The sequence below is a fragment of the Phascolarctos cinereus genome, unplaced genomic scaffold (assembly GCF_003287225.1).
Source record: "Phascolarctos cinereus isolate Bilbo 61053 unplaced genomic scaffold, phaCin_HiC Scaffold_9;HRSCAF=440, whole genome shotgun sequence".
NCBI lineage: Eukaryota > Metazoa > Chordata > Mammalia > Diprotodontia > Phascolarctidae > Phascolarctos > Phascolarctos cinereus.
In genome coordinates, this window is record NW_027556402.1 from 213,249,695 (window position 1) to 213,268,307 (window position 18,613).

General features: G+C 41.5%; 1 protein-coding gene across 3 annotated transcripts in view; it reads left to right on the forward strand.

Annotated features, from left to right (window-relative positions):
- SWAP70 (switching B cell complex subunit SWAP70) overlaps positions 1 to 18,613 on the forward strand; it is an 83,149-nt gene that overhangs the window by 26,936 nt on the left and 37,600 nt on the right. For 2 of the 3 annotated variants that reach the window (XM_021001931.2, XM_021001932.2), the window contains exon 3: positions 12,447 to 12,620. The exons of the other annotated variant lie outside the window; for it this stretch is intronic. In XM_021001931.2, the coding sequence (XP_020857590.1) occupies positions 12,447 to 12,620 (174 nt within the window). The remainder of the gene's footprint in view (positions 1 to 12,446; positions 12,621 to 18,613) is intronic. 3 annotated transcript variants of the gene reach the window in all.

The following is an 18,613-nucleotide window of genomic DNA, read 5'->3' on the forward strand; positions in this document are numbered from 1 at the left end:
CCCCACACAGAAACATAGTCATTTCTGATGGCCAGGTGATATGTGTGTGAGTGTGGGTTGGGTCATGGTCTTAATGGCAGATGAGGGGGCTGTCTGTTGTAGTGGAGAAGGGGAAGCACCTGGGGCCAGGAAAAATTACAGCAACATTGGAGGCTGTGGAGACTGATGGAAACAGAAGCGCGAGAGGTGACCAGGACTGCAGAGGGGATCTGCATCCGTCCCCTCTCCTCTAGTCTCACCATTGCCATACTAGTATCCATGCTCAGGACCAGCCAACATGTATACTGTAGCAGGAGTATTTGAACAGGCCTTCCTTTCTTCATTCACTCCAACCTGTTTTTCTGTACTGGTGCCGGAATAATCTCTCTACTGAAATGAAGTCATGCCTCTGCTCTGCTAAAAATCGGCAGTGGTGCCTTGTTGCCTCTGGAGTACATTTCACAACTTCCCTGCCTGACCTCTTCTTCCATTCTGGTGCCTCCCCACCTTTCTTTCACTGGACACCTTTCATACTCTTCACACACGTTCCATCCAAACAGGTCTATTTTCTGCTCCTGGAAGGAACCAGGAGCCCTCCTGAAGGCCTCTGTGCCTTTGTACTGGACACTCCTTGTGTCTGGAACACTTCCCCTCTTTCTGTCTTCGTCTGCTGAATTTCTAAACATCCTTTAAAGCTCAGCTCAGATGCTCTCTCATGCAGTCTCCCATGGTCACCTTACTTCTTTGACCTCAGAGTGTCTTTCTAATCTTGAATATATGTAAGTATTTTGGTGTATTATAGTTATCAATGTCTTATCCTCTTTTAAAATTGTAGACTTCATGAGGTCAGAGGATGAATCTCTTGAGATTTAACACTGTGCTCTACACTCGCTAAACAATTAATGTTGATTGAATATATGGAGGGAAGAGGCAAAAGTGGCAGCAGAGTTGGTGGCACTGTCTGGCAAGGTGATTGAAGGATGGAGTTAGAAGATGATGTTAACATAAGCAGTTCTTGGGCCTTATATATTTACATCTGTTACTCTGGCAACCAGATTTCTGACAGTAAAGTAGATCTTTTAGAATGGCTCATCTTCATTTTCACAGTTATTGCCATGGTAATTTATTGAAATTTCCTTAGATTGTCAAGTTTCAGTTTTTGGTCAAATGGTCTTTTAGAATTTTGTCAGGCTCTGCCACCTACATTTATTCTGGTTCTTAAAAATAAAATTTTTAGTTATGAGCTTGATAAACATAGGAAAGCAATCATTTCCATATGCGAAGAATAATAACAGAGGGAATTGTCTATGAAACTAAATACAGTTCTTTTTTCCTATGACATACTTTTTTTTGGGGGGGTATAATTAAAATTTAATGTGGCAATTCCAGTATTCCCCTGCTTGTCTGTGTTCCCTTATGAATATCCTTCTACTTTCATTAAAAAATGTTTTGTTGATGCTGGCTTTACCGTTTACTGTCAATCAATAAACATTTATCAATGTGTCAGGCACAGTGCTAAGCGCTGGAGATACAAAAAGATGCAGAAGACAAGGATGGATGGGCAGCTCTGTGGTTCAGCTTCCAGTTGTGGGTCCTAGATCAAGGGCAGACTGAGGAGGGGCCTTGCACTTGGAGACCATGTTCCAGGATAAGGTCCTCTGGTTATATTGGGAGTGAGGAGCAAGTTCAGAAACAAGCAGCAGCTGTGTGGTTTTGATCCCAGGACATGGGATAGGTCTCAATACCAACCCTTACACTACTTTGAAGCCTACAGGTGAACAACCAGAATAGGAAGCCCAGATCAAAAGGGAGCTGGTGGTTTTGTCACTCTGAATCAGCAGAGCTTTCCAGCTGGTTGATAAGGGCAGAATCCAGTCAGGGGCAAGCCCACAGGGATATAGTGAAGACTCAAATCCTGGTCAGGAACTTGCAAAACTCAGACCAAGAGGGCAGTGATCAAAATTATTTTTTGCTTTCTTTTTTTAATAGTATTTTATTTTTTCCTCAAATTACATGTCGACAATTTTTAGCATTCATTTTTACAAGATTTTGAGTTCCACATTTTTCTCTCTCCTTCCTTCACCTCCCCTCTTCTAAAATGGTAGGCAATTTGATATAGATTATACATGTGCTATCATATAAAACATATTTCCATATTAGTCACAGTTGTGAAAGAAGAAATGGATCAAAAGGAAAAAAAACCATGAAAAAGAATAAAGTAAGTGAAAAATGCTTTGATCTACATTCAGAGTACATCAGTTCTTTATCTGAATGTGAATAGCATTTTCCTTTGTGAGTCCTTTGTTCTTGTCTGGGATCAGTGTGTTGCTGAGAAGAGCTGAGTCATTCATGCTAGATTATCAGACAGTGTTGCTGATACTGTGTATAATGTTTTCCTGGTTCTGCTCATTTCACTTTGCATCAGTTTGTACAAGTCTGTTCAGACTTTTCTGAAATCTGCTTGTTCATTTCTTACCTCACACTAGTATTCCATTACATTCATATACCACAGCTTGTGCAGCTCAGTTTCCAATATTTTGTACCATGAAAAGGGCTGCTATAACTATTTTTGCACGTGTAGGTTTCCCTTTTTTATAATCTCTTTGGGACACAGACCTAGTAGTGGTATTGCTGGATCAAAGGGTATTCACAATTTGGTTGCTCTTTGGGCATACTTCCAAATTGCTCTCCAGAATGGTTGGATCACTTCACAATTCCACCAACAATGCATTGGTTTCCCAATTTTCCCACATCTTCTCCAACATTTATCATTTTCCTTTTTTGTAATATTAGCCAGTCTGATAGGTGTGAGCTGGTACCTCAGAGTTGTTCTAATTTGCATTTCTCTAATCAAAAGTGATTTAGAGCACTTCTTCATCTGTCTATAGATAGCTTTGATTTCCTCATCTGAAAACTGCCTGTTCGTATCCTTTGCCCATTTGTCAACTGGGGAGTCGCTTGTATTCTTATGAATTTGACTCAGTTCTCTATATATTTGAGAAATGAGGCCTTTATCAGATACTTGCTGTAAAGATAGCCTCTTGTAAATTATAAATTCCTTAAGAAGAATTATCTCTCTTCCTCAGTATACCTCATATACTCAATGGTGGGGCTGACTAAAGTAGTTTGTTTCCCTGGTAATGCCAGTATCGTGTTAATATCACTAGGGCAAATCCTAAAATGTTCCTTGTTTCAGTTCAGTTTCACTTGATTAAAGCCCTAATCATAACTGAAAGAGTAAATGCAGTACTGCTTCAACGTTTCCCAAATAAGCCAGTATATATCACTAAATTTAGAGGAAAGCTATTCACGAAAGGAGCTAGGACGTGATAAACAGTGAGAGCTTGTTTGTTATTGCTTAGCCACCTGGAGTGGAGTTTGGCCAGCTCTTCCAGCCACAGAAAAGCAGCCAAGGTTTCCATGGCATGGATTTAGATTGAGCAAAAATTCGTGCTTAGGTTTGAGAATTAGATGGAAAAAAAGTCTACTGGTGACTGGAAATGGTGCTGTAAAGTTTAATGGTGTTGTCAGTCATCCAAAGAAAATAAAGAAAAAGAATTAAGCCTTTACATCCTTGTTAAAACTGGGACATCTAATTAGGCTCTTTCAGAATAATTGGTTTGTTTTTCCTATTACAAAAGAGCTGAACTAGTGATCAGGGACTGTCCTCCAGACTAGACTGTTGGGAAGACTGCTGAGATGGTCAGAGGGCAGTCACTGTCCTTAAAAAGCTTTTATATTCTATGGGGAGGCTGCATATATGCCAAGTGAGCCATTGTGGCGTGACCTTGTGGCTGGAGAAAAGGACAGGAGAGAGGTGGAAGTGGAATCAGTAAGATTTGCAGACTGGTTGCGTATGTTGCTGTTCGTCCTTCATTCTTGAAGAGGACAGTGAAGTCAGGAAGGTGATGCCATGACATGCAAGTGGATTGGATTTAAGTGAGGCAGGGCAGTGCAAAGTCGAGAGCCTCACTCTCTCCTCCAGAGCCATCTGGGTCCAGTGGTGAGATATAGATCAGGACGACTGGAGGTGGCTGCAGATGCCTTGGGAGACCTTGGCCCTCTAAACTAAGATCTTTAGCAAGCCTCAGTTTGACTGGCATTGGATATGAGAGATGGGGGAATGAGGAATCAGGATGACTCCAGAGTTGTGAACCTTGCGGAATTGGTGAGCTGAGGCTGAAACACAGTGATACCCTTGACATAAATAGGAAAATAATGAAGAGGGATCGGTTTTGAGGAAAAATGAGTTCTCTTTTGAACTTTCTAAGTTTGGGGTGCTTATGATCCTTCAGGTGGTGATCTCTGGCAGGCAACTGGAGTGGAGATCAGGAAAGAGAGTTGGTTAGATATACAGGGCTGGGACCTGTTTGGATAGAGGTGATAATGGAGGAGAGTATTCAGGAGGAGAAGGTAAACAGTGTCATGCTGCAGAGATGTCAGGAAAGATGAGGATTGAGACAGACCAAATTTGACGATTAAGAAATCACTGGTCATTTGGTAGAGAGCAATTTCAGTGTAGTGATGAGGCTGAAATCTAGATTGTAGGGAGTTGAGAGGGAGTACATTCTAGACATAGGGAAAGGCCATTGCAAAGGCATGATGACTACAGATGGACTTCTGAGACCAAGGAGCAGAGAGCAAGCCAGTGTGACTGTATCACAGAGGAGGGGAGTAGGAGAAATGTCCAGTGAGGCTGGGAAGATCATTTAGGACCAGATTCTGTAGAGAACTTTAAAAGTCAAGCAGAAATTTCTCTTTGATTCTAGAGGCAAGAGAGAGCCCATGGAGTTGCTTGAGTAGGGGAGGGGTCTGGTCAGATCTGCACTTCAGGATGGTTCCTTGGAAGCTTTGGGTTGGAAGGACCAGAGCCGGTAAGGAATGGAGGCTGTTGTGGTGATCTGGGCGAGAGGTGATGAAGGCCTGAACTAAGGGGGTGGCTGGCTGTGTAAGTGAAGAGAAGGGCTCAGATGAGAAGTAATCTACATAGAGATGAGAGTTTAACCCCTGGGAGCTCATGATGTTATCTAGAGAGAACATTTGAGAAGGGACATCTTTGGGCTTTTGTGAACGCTTTTTAAACAAAGAAACTGCCCTACATAAAGGGCATTTATCACTTTTTTTCCCTTGTCATTTAAGCGTCCCGAAAGTTTAAGTATAGTTTGATAACCACCCTTGACTGGGGTGTACCCACACGATCTAACCACAGGATTTGTTCCTTTGTAAGGGATAGAGAATGGACCCATGATTTCACAGGCTAGGAGACTCTGTGAACCAAAACAGGTTTGTAGAGAGGTGCCCTGAGCTTAGAGAGCTTGAGTGACTTACCCAGGGTCACTCAGCCAGGATGGGTCAGAGGCAGGATTTGAACCCAGGACTTCTGGCTTTGAGGCCAGCTTTCTGTCCTTTATGCCATGCTTCCTTTTGGTTTCTATAGCTGTTCTTTTGCCTTTCGTGTTTTCAACATCAAGTAGAGGAGACATTGAGGTTTGGGAGGCTTTGTAATGTGGAGCCAGAAAGAACATTGGCTTTGAACTCAGAATTGGGTTCATGTCCAGGCTCTGCCACTTAGTGGGATAGTCAAATCTTTTATGAGCCTTAAAGTCTAGAATTTATAGATCGGAGACAAACTTTGGAGCATTGCAATGAAGATGGGAGTTTAAATATCAGTGTCTCTAAGTAAGTCTAGAATGTAGTTAAGTGCCTTTGAATACTTGGAATTAAGACCTATTAATTGATCCAAATGTGCATTTTAACATTCAAATTGTGCTTCTGGGCAAAAAGCTTCTGGGGGTGCATTAAAATAGGAAACTCCTCAAGCATGCATTTCTAGATGATCTTTATGTCCAGCATTTAGTCCTTCCAGACTCTATGAGCAGATAGGAGATTTTTCACCCATGGTTAGGCGTGGATACTACGTAGTCACGTTTGAGGTAGGTTCTAGGTCCATGGAATTGTAGATTGCAAGCATGGTAGATTGCAAGCATTGTAGATCATGTAGACTGCCCCCATTTTACAAATGAGGAAACCAGAGAGATTATATATGAGGCAGTATGATGTCATAGAAGGAGGATCATACTGAGTTTTAGTGGATTGTAACCTTGATACTAGGATGCTGGGTGGTGCAGTGGACTTATTGATTGTGTAACCCCTGGTTAAGTCACTTAACCCTGTTTGCCTCTTGTTTCCTCATCTGTAAAATGAGTTGGAGAAGGAAATGGCCAACCACTCCAGTATCTTTACCAAGAATACCCCAAATGGGGTCATGAAGAGTCGGACATGACTGAAAATGACTGAACAACAAAAAAGGACAGCCTTGATACACGTCAAGAGCACGAGAAGTCAGCCACAAAATCTCATGGTCTTGGGTGATGTTGAAGGGCATAAGTTTGAAGAGTAAGGAGGTGATAGTCCCCTCGTACGCTGCTCTGGTCAGACAATACCAGGAGTATTGTGTTCGTTTCTGGACTACCCATTGTAGGAAGAATATTGATAAATTAGAGAGTGAGCAGAGGAGCACCATCTGGATAGGGAAAGGCCAGCCTCTGGAGGAGGCTTTGAGGATGACCACTTGTCCGACATGTTGTAGTTGAGATTCTTTATTTGTGCTTGTGTTAGATTAGATGGAAACCCAGGCTTCTTCCAAGTCTGAAAGTCTGTCATTCTGTGAGTCGGGATCTAGTCCCAAATCTGTGTGCCTGTGGGTTAGTCATTTCTTCTGCCTGGTCTTGAAGTTGAGTTAAAGATAATAGGATTTAGTGATTTGCCCAAAGACACACTAAGTAGCAGGGATGGGGATTGAGCCTGGGTCCTTTGACTATTTTTTGCTTTTCCTTCTCCTCCTCTTCTTCCTAAGGTCCTTTCACTTTTTTCTGGTTTTTAGTGACTGAAGATATAGACACAGTGAGGAAAAAGAAGGGTTTGAACTGCTTTAGAACCTAAAACCTACAGGGAGGAGATTCAGCCTGGCCTTGTTTCCAGCTGTCTCCTTTAGAACAGTGTTAGTCCTCATACCCCCAGTTTAAACAAATGGAGGAAAAGGAATTCCACACTTTCAGGCACCTAAGTAAGGAACTTGGAGCAGAAGGCATGAATTAGTGTGAATTACTAAATCACGAAGCTTAACAGTTAGATGATGCTTCAAACTTTTGAAAAGATACATTTTATTTTAACTTATATTGAGATGTGTAAGGGTTTCGAGGTGGGGAACCTGTGGCCTCTAGGTCCTTCTAGTTTGGATTCAGTCAAAGGGCTGCACTTGAGGACCTAGAAGGCCACATGTAGCCTCGAGGCAGCAGGTTCCCCACCCCTGAATAGAAAAAAAGAAAATAAGAAAAATGAATCTTTCAAACTTCAGTGTAAAACCAGGCTTCGTTGTTCACACTAGTACATGAGTGTGCTGGTCTTGTTAAACAGTAATTTGTTGAGCTGATTAATGGAATCATCAATTTTTAGAGTTAGGACTCAGAAGTCATCCGATTCTTCCAACCCTGCATGCACACGTGCCTTTGACAACTTCCCTAATAGTTGATGATATAGACTAGGCACAGAAGCTCACTTGTACAAGGACCTGTTTCATTTTTTGACCGAGCTCATTCTTGGTTTTTCTTTGCTTGTCTTTAGCCAGACTCTGCCCTCCGTTGACTCTGGATCTTCTTTAACCTACAGGAGTCACATAGAACAAGTTTAATTTCTCTCCCATGATACTTTTCGAGGTGTTTCCAGACAAGATCATATTTCCCCTAAGTATTCTCCTTTTTAGATGAAACAGCCCCAGTTCTTTCAGCTCTTTCTCATGTGACAGGTTGACACTTCCTATTGTGAAAAGCCTTTCCCTGGTGATAAATTGATTAAAAGATATAAATAGGCCTATCTTTCAAATGAAGAAATCTAAGTTATCGATAGCCATTGTGAAAAAAAGCTCTAAATAATTAGTAAACAGAAATACAAGTGAAAGCAACTCTGAGGTTCCATTTTAACCCATTGGATTGGCAAAGGTGATAGGACAGAAATATGACAAATACTGGAGAGGATGTGGGTAAACAGACGTGTTAATGTACCATTAGTGGAACTCTGAATTAGTCCAGCCATTCTGGAAAGCAATTTGGAACTGTCCCCTAAAAGTGTGACCCAGTGATATCATTATTAGGCCTATACCTTACAGAGATCAAATACAGAAGAAAAGGGTCCATATGTACAAAAATATTTGTTATGGCATAGAGCTAGAAACTAAGGGGATGCCCATTAATTGGATAATGGCTGAGTAAATTATGGTATATTAATGTAATAGAGTATTATTAATTGTAAAAATGATGACATGGTTTCAGAGAAATCTGGGAAGACTTATATGAACTGATACAGAGTAAAATGAGCAGAACCAGGAGAACTATTTATATGAAAACAACATTGTAAAGAGATATAACTTCGACTCTGATGAGTGCAGTGACCGCCCACAATTCCAAAGCACCAGTGATGAAATGTGGCACTTTCTGACAAAGGTGATTGATCAAGATACAGAACGAGATGTACATTGCTGGACATGGCCAGTGCAGGAATTTGTTTTGCTTGACTATGCATATTTGTTACAAGGGTTTGTTTGTCTTCTTTCTTCAATTATTTTTTTTTGAGGGGAGGGTAGACAAAGAAAATAAATGCTTGTTAATTTAAAAAAAACATTTAAAAGAGCATTCTTAATATCCCAGTCCCATTTCTCTGGGTCTACTCCGGTTGATCAGTACTCTTCTTCAAATGGGTCCAGAGCTCGATATGATACTCCCAGTGTGGTCCAACCAGCTCCAAGGATGGGGACCCTGCTGTCACACTTGTTCTGGTCACTTCTTCTGTTACTACAGCCCAAGATTGCATTATCCTTTTTGGCTGCCCTGTCATATCATATTTTGGCTCCTGTTGACCTTATGGCCCCCCAAATCACTAAATCCTTTTATTCTCCCTGTTTCCTGCCATTAAGACTTCTCTCTAGGTGACTCTAAGTTCAGTACTTAAATTTGTCTCCCTTTCATCTTGTTAGTTTGCTACATAGTTGCAGAATCATTTAAGTCTTGGGATTTTCATGTGTTAGTAATGTAGTTTTATGTAATGGGCAAAATCTTTGAAGGAAAGGGCCATGACTTTTCTTTGTCATCTATGATGCGATGCTTTACTGGTCTAAGGGTGTCTATCATTGGGAAGTAGCAGTGTTGTAAGAAATAAAAAAGTATCAGTAAAACATTGCTTTAAAAAGGCTTTGCCAGCTTTGGTTCTAATCTATCTGACCACATTTTCTATTTAGCTATACACTCGCACACGTATACGTATATGCATATACATGCACACATACATATACGTACTTACATATGTGTATGTATCTCACATCCCATTTGTGGTACTATGTCTGATTTTGTTGTCTGGGCCTCCTTGCCTTTCTGGTTTAGTGATAGTACAATGCCAAGTGCATACTGGATCTTATGTACTGTATAGTATTATTTGGTGTTGAAAACTAACTTCAGAGTTGTACTTTTGAAGTAGCAAGGCACCCTGAGAGAGAGATATGAGGTAGCATGCACCAGGTAAGTCTGTCTCCTCCCCTGCTGCCTCCTCTCAGACTCTAATGGAGCTAGGCCAGGGCCCTGAACCCACCAGCCTTGGGAATAGCAGTGTTCTCCAGATCATCTATCAGCCCTGCTTCCATCCCAGGCCCCAGAGCCATCATTGAGAGGAGCAATCACTATAGAGAAAAGGTCTGCCTTTTTTACCATAACTCCTACCCGAACAACTGTCACCGGAAGAAAGGCATTTACATTCAAGAGACCTGGGAATGGTAGCACCCCCTTCTAGCCCTGCCCCAGTCACCATAATGCCAGGAAGCAACACTAGTGTTGCTTCTCAGGGATGATGCTTCCAGCAAGACCCTCCCTCCCCGCCCCAGTCATCATCCCAGGGGAGCAGAGATTGAGCAACAGCTTCTGCACATACCCTGGCAGCTGCAGCTATCTTTGGCACAATGATATTCCATTACTTGTCTGCCATGCCTTGTTCAGCCGCTCCCCTATTAATGGTCACTCACTTTGTTTCCAATTTTTTTATTACCATAAAAACACTACTAAGAGCATTTTGTTATTATGACGCCTTTTCTTTCTTTACTATCATTGGCCTCTTTGGGGATATATGCCAAAAGTGGAATTTCTTGGTCTAAGAGTATGAACAGTTTGGAATGATGCAAGAAAAATCACTAAATTTGGTTTCCAAAAATTTGTTTTTCGGAGCTTTTGGACCAATTCACAATACTAGTGTGTTTAATGTCCCTTCTTCTGTATTCTTCTGTAGCTTCTCCAACATTGCTTATTTCTCTCTTTTATCCTTGCCGTTTTGAGGGGTGGGGAGATAAAACATTTCTTTTATTAATGATTTGGATTAATTGTTGATGTGGATATTGATCACTTAAAATTCTTTCAGAAACTTGTTTGTATCTTTTGGCCATTGAGGAATAGGCTTATATTTGTGCCAATTCCTTCTGTATTTTGGTTATCAGACTTTTTTTTGATTTTTGATGCAAAATGAAAAAAAATTATCTTATCCTAGCTGTATTAATTTTGTTTATACAAAAACTTTTAAATTTTAGGTAATTCAGATTGTCTATTTATCTTTTACAGTCTTGCTCATTTGGTTAAAAATTTTCCCTGTAGCCATTATTATGAAGTATACTTTTTTTAAATGATGTGAACATTTAATATTTTGTTTCAGTATACATTTGGAGCCTGTGGTGGTATATGGTCTAAACCTAATTTCTGCTGAGCTGATTTGTTTTCCACAGAAATCTATAGCCTACTGGGACCACTTCCATTTTTTGAACATCTTATTTTGCTTTTTTGTTTCTGCCCCTTTGTCCCGGTGTTCTGGACTCTCTGGCCTGTAATGCTATTCCACTCCTCCATCTGTATTTATTGAAGTGTTACCTACCTCTGAGGTCAGTTCTGATGTTGCGTACTCTGAAGGCTTTCCCTACCCCTCTTGTTCAGAAGCATTTTTGGCTTTCTCTAACTGCTTTTGTGCTCTTGTGGCACATTGCACATCCCTAGGCATTTTTTTTCCACTAGACAATCATGGAGTTGGGAGGGACCTTTGAGGTCATCTGTAGTCCGGGCTCCTCATTTTACAAAGGAAAAGATTGAGGCCCAGAGAAGTGAAGCAACTTGCCCACCCTTTTAAAGATGCTAAGGAGCCAAGCTCGGATTTGCATCCAAAGTCTCTGACCCCAAAGCCAGTGTGCTTTCCAGTCTGTAGCATCTTTCTTTCAGTGTTAAGCCCACAGCCTCAGAGACGCTTTATCAGACCTCTGGGTCATTGTGATTTCGGCCTTCATAGCACATATTCTCCTTCGGTAATTAATTATGGAGTGCTTTGTGACAGTTTTTGGATTGTTTTGTGTTATGTAACACTTGCATGGTTGTTTAGTTTCTCGTGTATTTAGGCATTTTCTCCACAGCTAGGTAGTTTCCTGTGGGCAGGGACCCCAGTGTGTTCTGTAGATGTTTGTTGGTTTATTAAGAAGAGTTCTATAGATAATATAAATTGTGAAACTCTGCTAGAATTTATTATGTCAAGTGCTGAAAATATCAGAGAGATTCAAATCGATAGTGTTGACAGGAGCAACTTCTAATTCCAATTATGTAAAGAAGAAAAAACTGGGGGATAAGAAAGGTGGACGTGGAAATAAACTGATCACATCAGGCCCTGCTGGTGTGATGGTGGTAGAAAGTCCAGGGAGGGTGGTGGTCTTTGTTTTTTTGGAACTTGGCTTCTCTATTTCTTAATCCGTTGGGAAATAGATGGATTCAGACAGTTTTCTCAACCTGACCCCCTTTGATAACATTGACTCTTGCTCTAGGAGTTCTTGCAGAACCAGGAAAAAGGAATTCTAGGTCCCAAGTTGTGATGTTAACATATCTGTCCTGCCATCAGAAGGGTCTAGCGAAGTTTGTAAGCTCTGCTTTTCTGCTGTGCTTGTTTTTGATAACAATAGCCATCCTTCTAATGCCTGCCATTAATTGGTTTCTCCAAAACATGACTTTAGGCACACGAGGACACGAAGGCAGTTCAATACAATCGCTATTTTATATGAATTAACACTCAGAGGGAGGACTTTACATTGGGGTTTAGTTATTTCACAGGGGCATTTTTCTTCTTTTTTCTTTTTTTAGGCAGTTGGGGTTCAGTCACTTGCCCAGGATCACACAGCTAGTAAGTGTCAAGTGTTTGGTCTGAGGCTGGATTTGAACTCAGGTCCTTCTGACTTCAGGGCCAGTGCTCTATCCACTGTGCCACCTAGCTGCCCCACACAGGGGTATATATCTAACATATTACGTACCATGTACGAGGCCAAAGCACTAGTACCAGGATGTATACCTGGACTTATTTTTGGCTGTCCTTGTAATGGTTTTAAATGTTTTGTACTTTTCCTTCCCTTTTAGGTTCAAGGAAACTTTGACAAGATTGAGTTTAATAGGATGTGCTGGACGCTTTGTGTCAAAAAAAATCTCACCAAAAGTCCCTTGCTCATCAGTGAAGAAGATTCATTTAAAGTGTGGGTTATTTTCAACTTTTTATCCGAGGACAAATACCCGTTAATTATTGTGCCTGAAGAGGTAAGGAGTAATTTTGAAAAGCATGTGTAAATGAGCTTTCTTATTATGGTAGAGTAATAGAATGTTATAGCTGGAATGGGTACTGTTTCACAGAGAAGGAAATTGCGTATTCAGAGAGGTTAAATTAATTGCATGAAGTCACCTAGCAAGGTTGGTGGCAGACCCAGATCTCTTGACTCAGGCCCGACCTTTTTTTTTTTTAAACTATGGAGTATTTTGGTAGACACAAATTAGAAACATTGTGGTTTAAAATGGATGTAGGAAAAAAAGCCTCTGGACTAGAGTTATTGGTAAGAAATGCAGTATTTAGCCAGGCATCTGCCTCATATAATTGCAGATAGTCTTTCACTGGGGAAAGCCAAAATGGAATGCTGTGGGAAAGCTAAATTCTTCTGTAGGTTGGCAAGCAGGGTGGGACTCTTTTTCTTCGTCTTCTAAATCGCTGCAATTATAGAAAAATCCATTTCTGATGCCCAAAATGTCTTTCTGCAAGAAAAGGCATATTTAGCAGACATAGCTTTCTGCCTACTTACATGATGACTGTGTTGTACAGAAGTCAGCTAGAATTATCAGAGGGAAATTTCTTTCAGGGCTGTCCTAATCTATTGAATATGGGTCTATCACATAGTGTTTTAAGTTCCAGGATGATGTTTTGCTGAAATATTTATTATAAAGAGAGGCAGGGGGCAGCTAGGTGGTGTAGTGGATATAGCACTGGCCCTGGAATCAGAAGGACCTGAGTTCAAATGTAGCCTCAGACACCTGACACTTAGTAACTGTGTGACTTGGGGCAAGTCACTTAACCCCAGTTGCCTCACCAAAAAAGAGAGAGAGAGAGAGAGAGAGAGAGAGAGAGAGAGAGAGAGAGAGAGAGAGAGAGAGAGAGAGAGAGAGACAGAGACAGACAGAGACAGAGACAGAGACAGACAGTATTGCTTAGTGGAAAGACAGCTGGCATTGGATTCATACAGACCTGGGTTCAGGTCCCACCTCACACATCTCCTAGATTGTGTGACCCTGGGCAAGTCACTTAACCTGTCATTGCTACTGTAGGCCAGTCAAACCCATATAGAAACAGGGGCCACTAAACTGCCTAAGGACCTCTGTGGGCCACATATTGGCTTACAAAACCATTATATTAACATCGCCTATGTTCTATCGCATTTTTATATAGTTAACAAACTACATAAGTATTTCCCAATTGCGTTTGAATCTGGTTTGGGGCTCTTGGGAGTGTTAGGTGCCACGTGGAGTGGCCGGTGTTTGACATCTTTACTTGAGCAGCTGCAGCTGCCTTCTCTCCCAGGGAAGTCATGACATTTCATGAGTTTTGCCTTGCCTCAAAGGTAGGTTGGTGGTAGTATGTCTGTCCATGGCATTCTGGGTCATTTTCCTTCTTCCTGAAGAAATGCAAAGAAGAATTGGATTTTCTCAGTTGTGTGCCTGACGTCATGCTAGAATAACCACATAGCTCTGAGAAATCCCATGCCACGTGATGGCTTTTGTCTTTTTGAGGCACTTGTCAGTTGAAAACATATTTTGGAGGATGCGTCTTTTTGCTGTCCCCTGAAGCAAAATGGAGACTAGGAAAATGAGACAGCCAGGATGCACAGTACTCCTGCTCTTAGAGTCATAAGGGACAGATGGAAGTGGTTTTCGAGGCCAGCCCGCCAGCCGCCCATGGGACCAGTGATGAAACTGGGGCCACTACAGGGTACGTGACTAGCTCATTGCCACATGGGTAGTGAGTGATAGAGTCGAACATGGCTCCTTTGACTTCAAGCTGTGAGTGTTAGGGTGGTTAGCTATTTTAAAAACTTAGATTTCTGAATTTAACTTGGGGGAAGCAGGGAAGATAACTTAATCATAAATTAGAGCAGGAGATTCATTTGATTCTTTGACATTTTGGCATCTTATTGTGTTAATAACAAAAGTGCTTGGTGTGAGGTATAGGCTTCTAATAAATATTGGTTGTTGAATTGAATTGTATGTGTACCTCAGTGGGGAAATGCAAAGTGGGATGTATGCTGGGTTTTTTTTTTTGCCAAAGAAAATTTTTTTAATCTAATGAATCAGGATGATATAATACTGTATATAGATTGCTGAATTTAGACTCGAGAACCTGCATTCAAATCCAGATTTGATATTTATGTTTTGTGTGACCTTTGTTTAATTATTTCATTTAATCTCTGTGGACCACAGTTTCCTGATCTGTAAAACAAAAGGCAAAGGAACTTTTGAACTTTAAATCTTCTGATCCTATGAATGTTAGTAAGGGACAGCTTAAGAAGCATCTACCCAGAGGTTGTTAAAAAAACCAACCAAACAAACAAACATCCAAAAACCCTACCTTTAATGCTAAGAGAGATTTGTGATGGTTTAAAAATTGAGTTTTGAGTGTTTATTAAGTATACCAGATTTATTTGATCATTTATGTTATTCTAGAAATTGGAAGAAAATAGTGTTACCATTGTAGGGCTTCCAGTAATTCCGAAATTGGAATATCATTCAGTAGATACTCAAGCGAAGTCATTTCCCGTGGAAAGAATTGTAGGGCATTGTATGAGCATGTTAACCTGTCTTGGAAATGGACATTGTTATTGTAGATTTCTTTTTGGAAAGATGAAGACAGCTCCCATGGGTTCAGTGATCGTTTCTATGCAGACGACTCCCCTCTCTACCTACCTATCCCGGGTCTCTCTTTGAGCTTCAGTCTTGCATCACCAATTGCCTGTTTTACATTTCAAACTAAATGTCCTAGTGATATTTCTAATTCACCTCATCTAAAAGGGAACCCATTCTCTTTCTCCCCTCCCCCACCTCAGTCCTCTTCTATTTTGTGTTATGAAATGCCTGACCCTCCCTGTTTCTTTGGTTGGTTCCACACTTCTGATCTCCCAGGTTGGCAACCTTAGTGTTTTTTTCAACTTCACTCCACATAGCCAGTCATTTCCCAAATTTACTTGTTTCTCCTCTACAACACCTCTAGTATCCAGCCCTTTCTCTCTGCTCATGAAGGTACCACCTTAGTTCAGGCCTGTATCACCTTTGGCCTAGAATGCTTATTGCCCCAGTCTCTAGTTGATCTCCTCCCCTCGACTCTCCCCACGTGAATTCATCCTGCTCATCCTGCGCGCTGCTGCTGCAGTGATTTTGCCTTAAGCATAGATCTAACCATATCACTGCCCTTCTCAATAAACTCCATTGCCTTCCTCTTGCTTCTAGAATAAAATAGAAACTCCTCTGTTTATCTTCTAAACCTGTTCTTTATAACCTGTTTCTCATCTGTCTTTCTGGCTTCCCTAGACGTAATTCCTCATTCTTCAGTCTGTGGCCACGCTGGTCATCTCTCTGTTTCCCCCCTCCCCCACCTCCCCATCTTCCCTTCTGGTCTTGTGGCCTTTGCTAGCTGCGATGCACTTACCTCCTCCCCTGTGCCTCTGAGCCCCTGACTTAAAGGGCACTTCTGGCCTGTAAAGATTATTTCATTTGTTGTATTTCTGTCTCTAGGGCCTCACCCTGGGCAGGGAGACTTCAGTTACCAGAGGCAGGGTATTTCTGGAGGCGTGCTCTTGGCTTTGCCATCATCCAGAACTTGTAGGACAGCTTTGCTTTACCAGACACACTGGAAAAGTGCACGGGCCACTTAGTACAGAGAGCTCGCTTGGGTGCCCTGGGGGCAGTCTCTTCCTTTCACCACCTGGACTTGCATTGGAACCAGGTGTTGCCTGGAGTCTATAAGTAGTGAATGGAGTTACTCAGGGCAGGTAGGGACATCTGGTGCTGTTGCAAGAGAAGCTAATCCGTTAGAAAGGGAGGTGTGTCTCTCAGGCTCCCTAAGCAAGCCATGAGTCACAAACTGTCAGTATTTCTTAGGTTTTTGTTTTTGTTTTTGTTTTTATTTTTTTTCCAGGAGAGGGGGAAGGTGAGGATTTTCCATAGAGTATTGGCCTTAAATCACCGAGAATCTTCTCCGGATTAGAATTAGAGTTAAATTTACACATTATTCTTTAGCTACCAGAAGAGCTTTATGGAAGAGAGAGTATAGCACAGAGCAAAAATTAGTAGTGGATTTTATTGCCTAGAAAATGAATCTGAATCTTCTGTGGGATAAATAAAATTGCATTTGTATCTTTCCAGAATACAAACTCATCACAAGAAATATATTGTTGTTCACTCATTTCAGTCATGTCTGACTCTTCATGAGCCTGTTTGGGGTTTTCTTGGCAGAAATACTGGAATGGTTTGCTGTTTCCTTCTCCAGCTCATTTTGCAGATGAGGAAACTGAGGCAAACAGAGTGAAGTGACTTGCCTGGGGTTACACAGCTGCTAAGGGTCTGAGGCTAGATTTGAATTCAGGAGGATGAGTCTTCTTGACTCCACACCCAGTACTCTACCCACTGGACCATCTAGCTACCCTTAGAAATATATTAGGTAAGCTTTTCATATCTTCTCTGAGCCTTGTGCTTCTCCACATAAAACTAATGTGGATAATAAGGGATAATAAACAAGATTGATACCTGAGATGATGAGAATGAGCTGTAGAGGGTGAGGGTTTACAAGGTGCTTTTTATCTGATCTTCATAGCGACCCTGTGAGGGAAGTTGTCTTCCATCTTTATTTTGTAGATGAGGAATCTAAGCACAGTTGGTAAGTAGGAGAGCTGTAGTTTGAGCCTAGGCCTGGATTCCAAGCCTAGATAACTCTGGGACTTCTGCAGTCACTTCTGTTGCTGGAATTCTAGGATAATGGTGCTTACTGATAATATCATGAGTAATTTAGCATTTATTACACCGACTGTGTGCCAGGCATTGGGCTAAACACTGGGATAAAAAAAAAGGGAAATACACAGAGTCTCTGTGGTCAAGGAGCTCTCACAGTCTAAGGGGGAGGACGATGCAAGCAGCTGTGGACAGGAGTCTTACCCTTTTCCTTCTGGGGCCTGGATTGAGTATGCCCCATCATTGAGCACTTGCCAGGCCCCTCGCCTTAAGCTGTAGAATCTCTACAAGATGTGTGACCACATGAGAGGGAGAATGGCTTCTGTTTCTCATCTTCTGATCTCTGGTACATGTCGTGTTTGATCCTGTTTTTATTTATTATTTTAGATGGGCCACTGAGCATGGGTGTGCTAGAGAAAATGAAAAAGTGACCTCAGGGAGGAAAACCTTGGGAAGAAGATACACAGATATTGTTGTAAATTATTGATAAGTGCTGCCTCCTTGAGGCCTAATCTTGTGGGGTTTTTGGTCATGGAAATTCCCTGCCCTCCCCACATCTCTAGACCAAGGGCTACATTGTCATTTTAACAGCTCCATAAAGGGGTTTTATACTTGGAAACAACTGTTTCTTTTTTAAAAAAGTCAAGTTCAATGGACTTTTAAAAAATCTTGGTTGACTGAGGGAATGATGATCTCATTGTATGAAATAGGGGAGGCAGGACCCAAGATCAGAAGTCAGTCTTCCCTTTGTGGCGAAGAGAACATTGAATTTGAGATTGGTAATGGGACATTCAAATGGAGATGTCTAAGAGGCAGTTGTAGAAATGGGACTGGACTTCTAGAGAGAGAAAAGGTCTTAAGAAAATGGACTTAGGAGTCAGCCATGTGTTGAGTCATTTCAGTCGTGTCTGACTCTTCATGACCCCATTTGGGGGTTTTCTTTGGCCGAGGTAATGGAGCGGTTTGTCATTTCCTTCTCTAGTTCATTTTACAGATGAGGAACTGAGGCAGACTGACTTAAGTGACTTGCCCAAGGTCACACAGGTAGGAAGTGTCTGAGGCTGAATTTGAACTCAAGAATATGAGTCTTCCTCACTCCAAGCCTGGCGCGTTATCTACTGTGCCAACCAGCTGCACATGTCAGCCAGATAGAGGTAGATAAAAGTTAAGCCATGTGAAAAATAGAGAATTTCGTTGGTGGTGTCTCTCTTTGAAATGCTATTATTCCTTATAAGCAGATGTGAAGAATGATGCTTCTGATTGCCAAATTG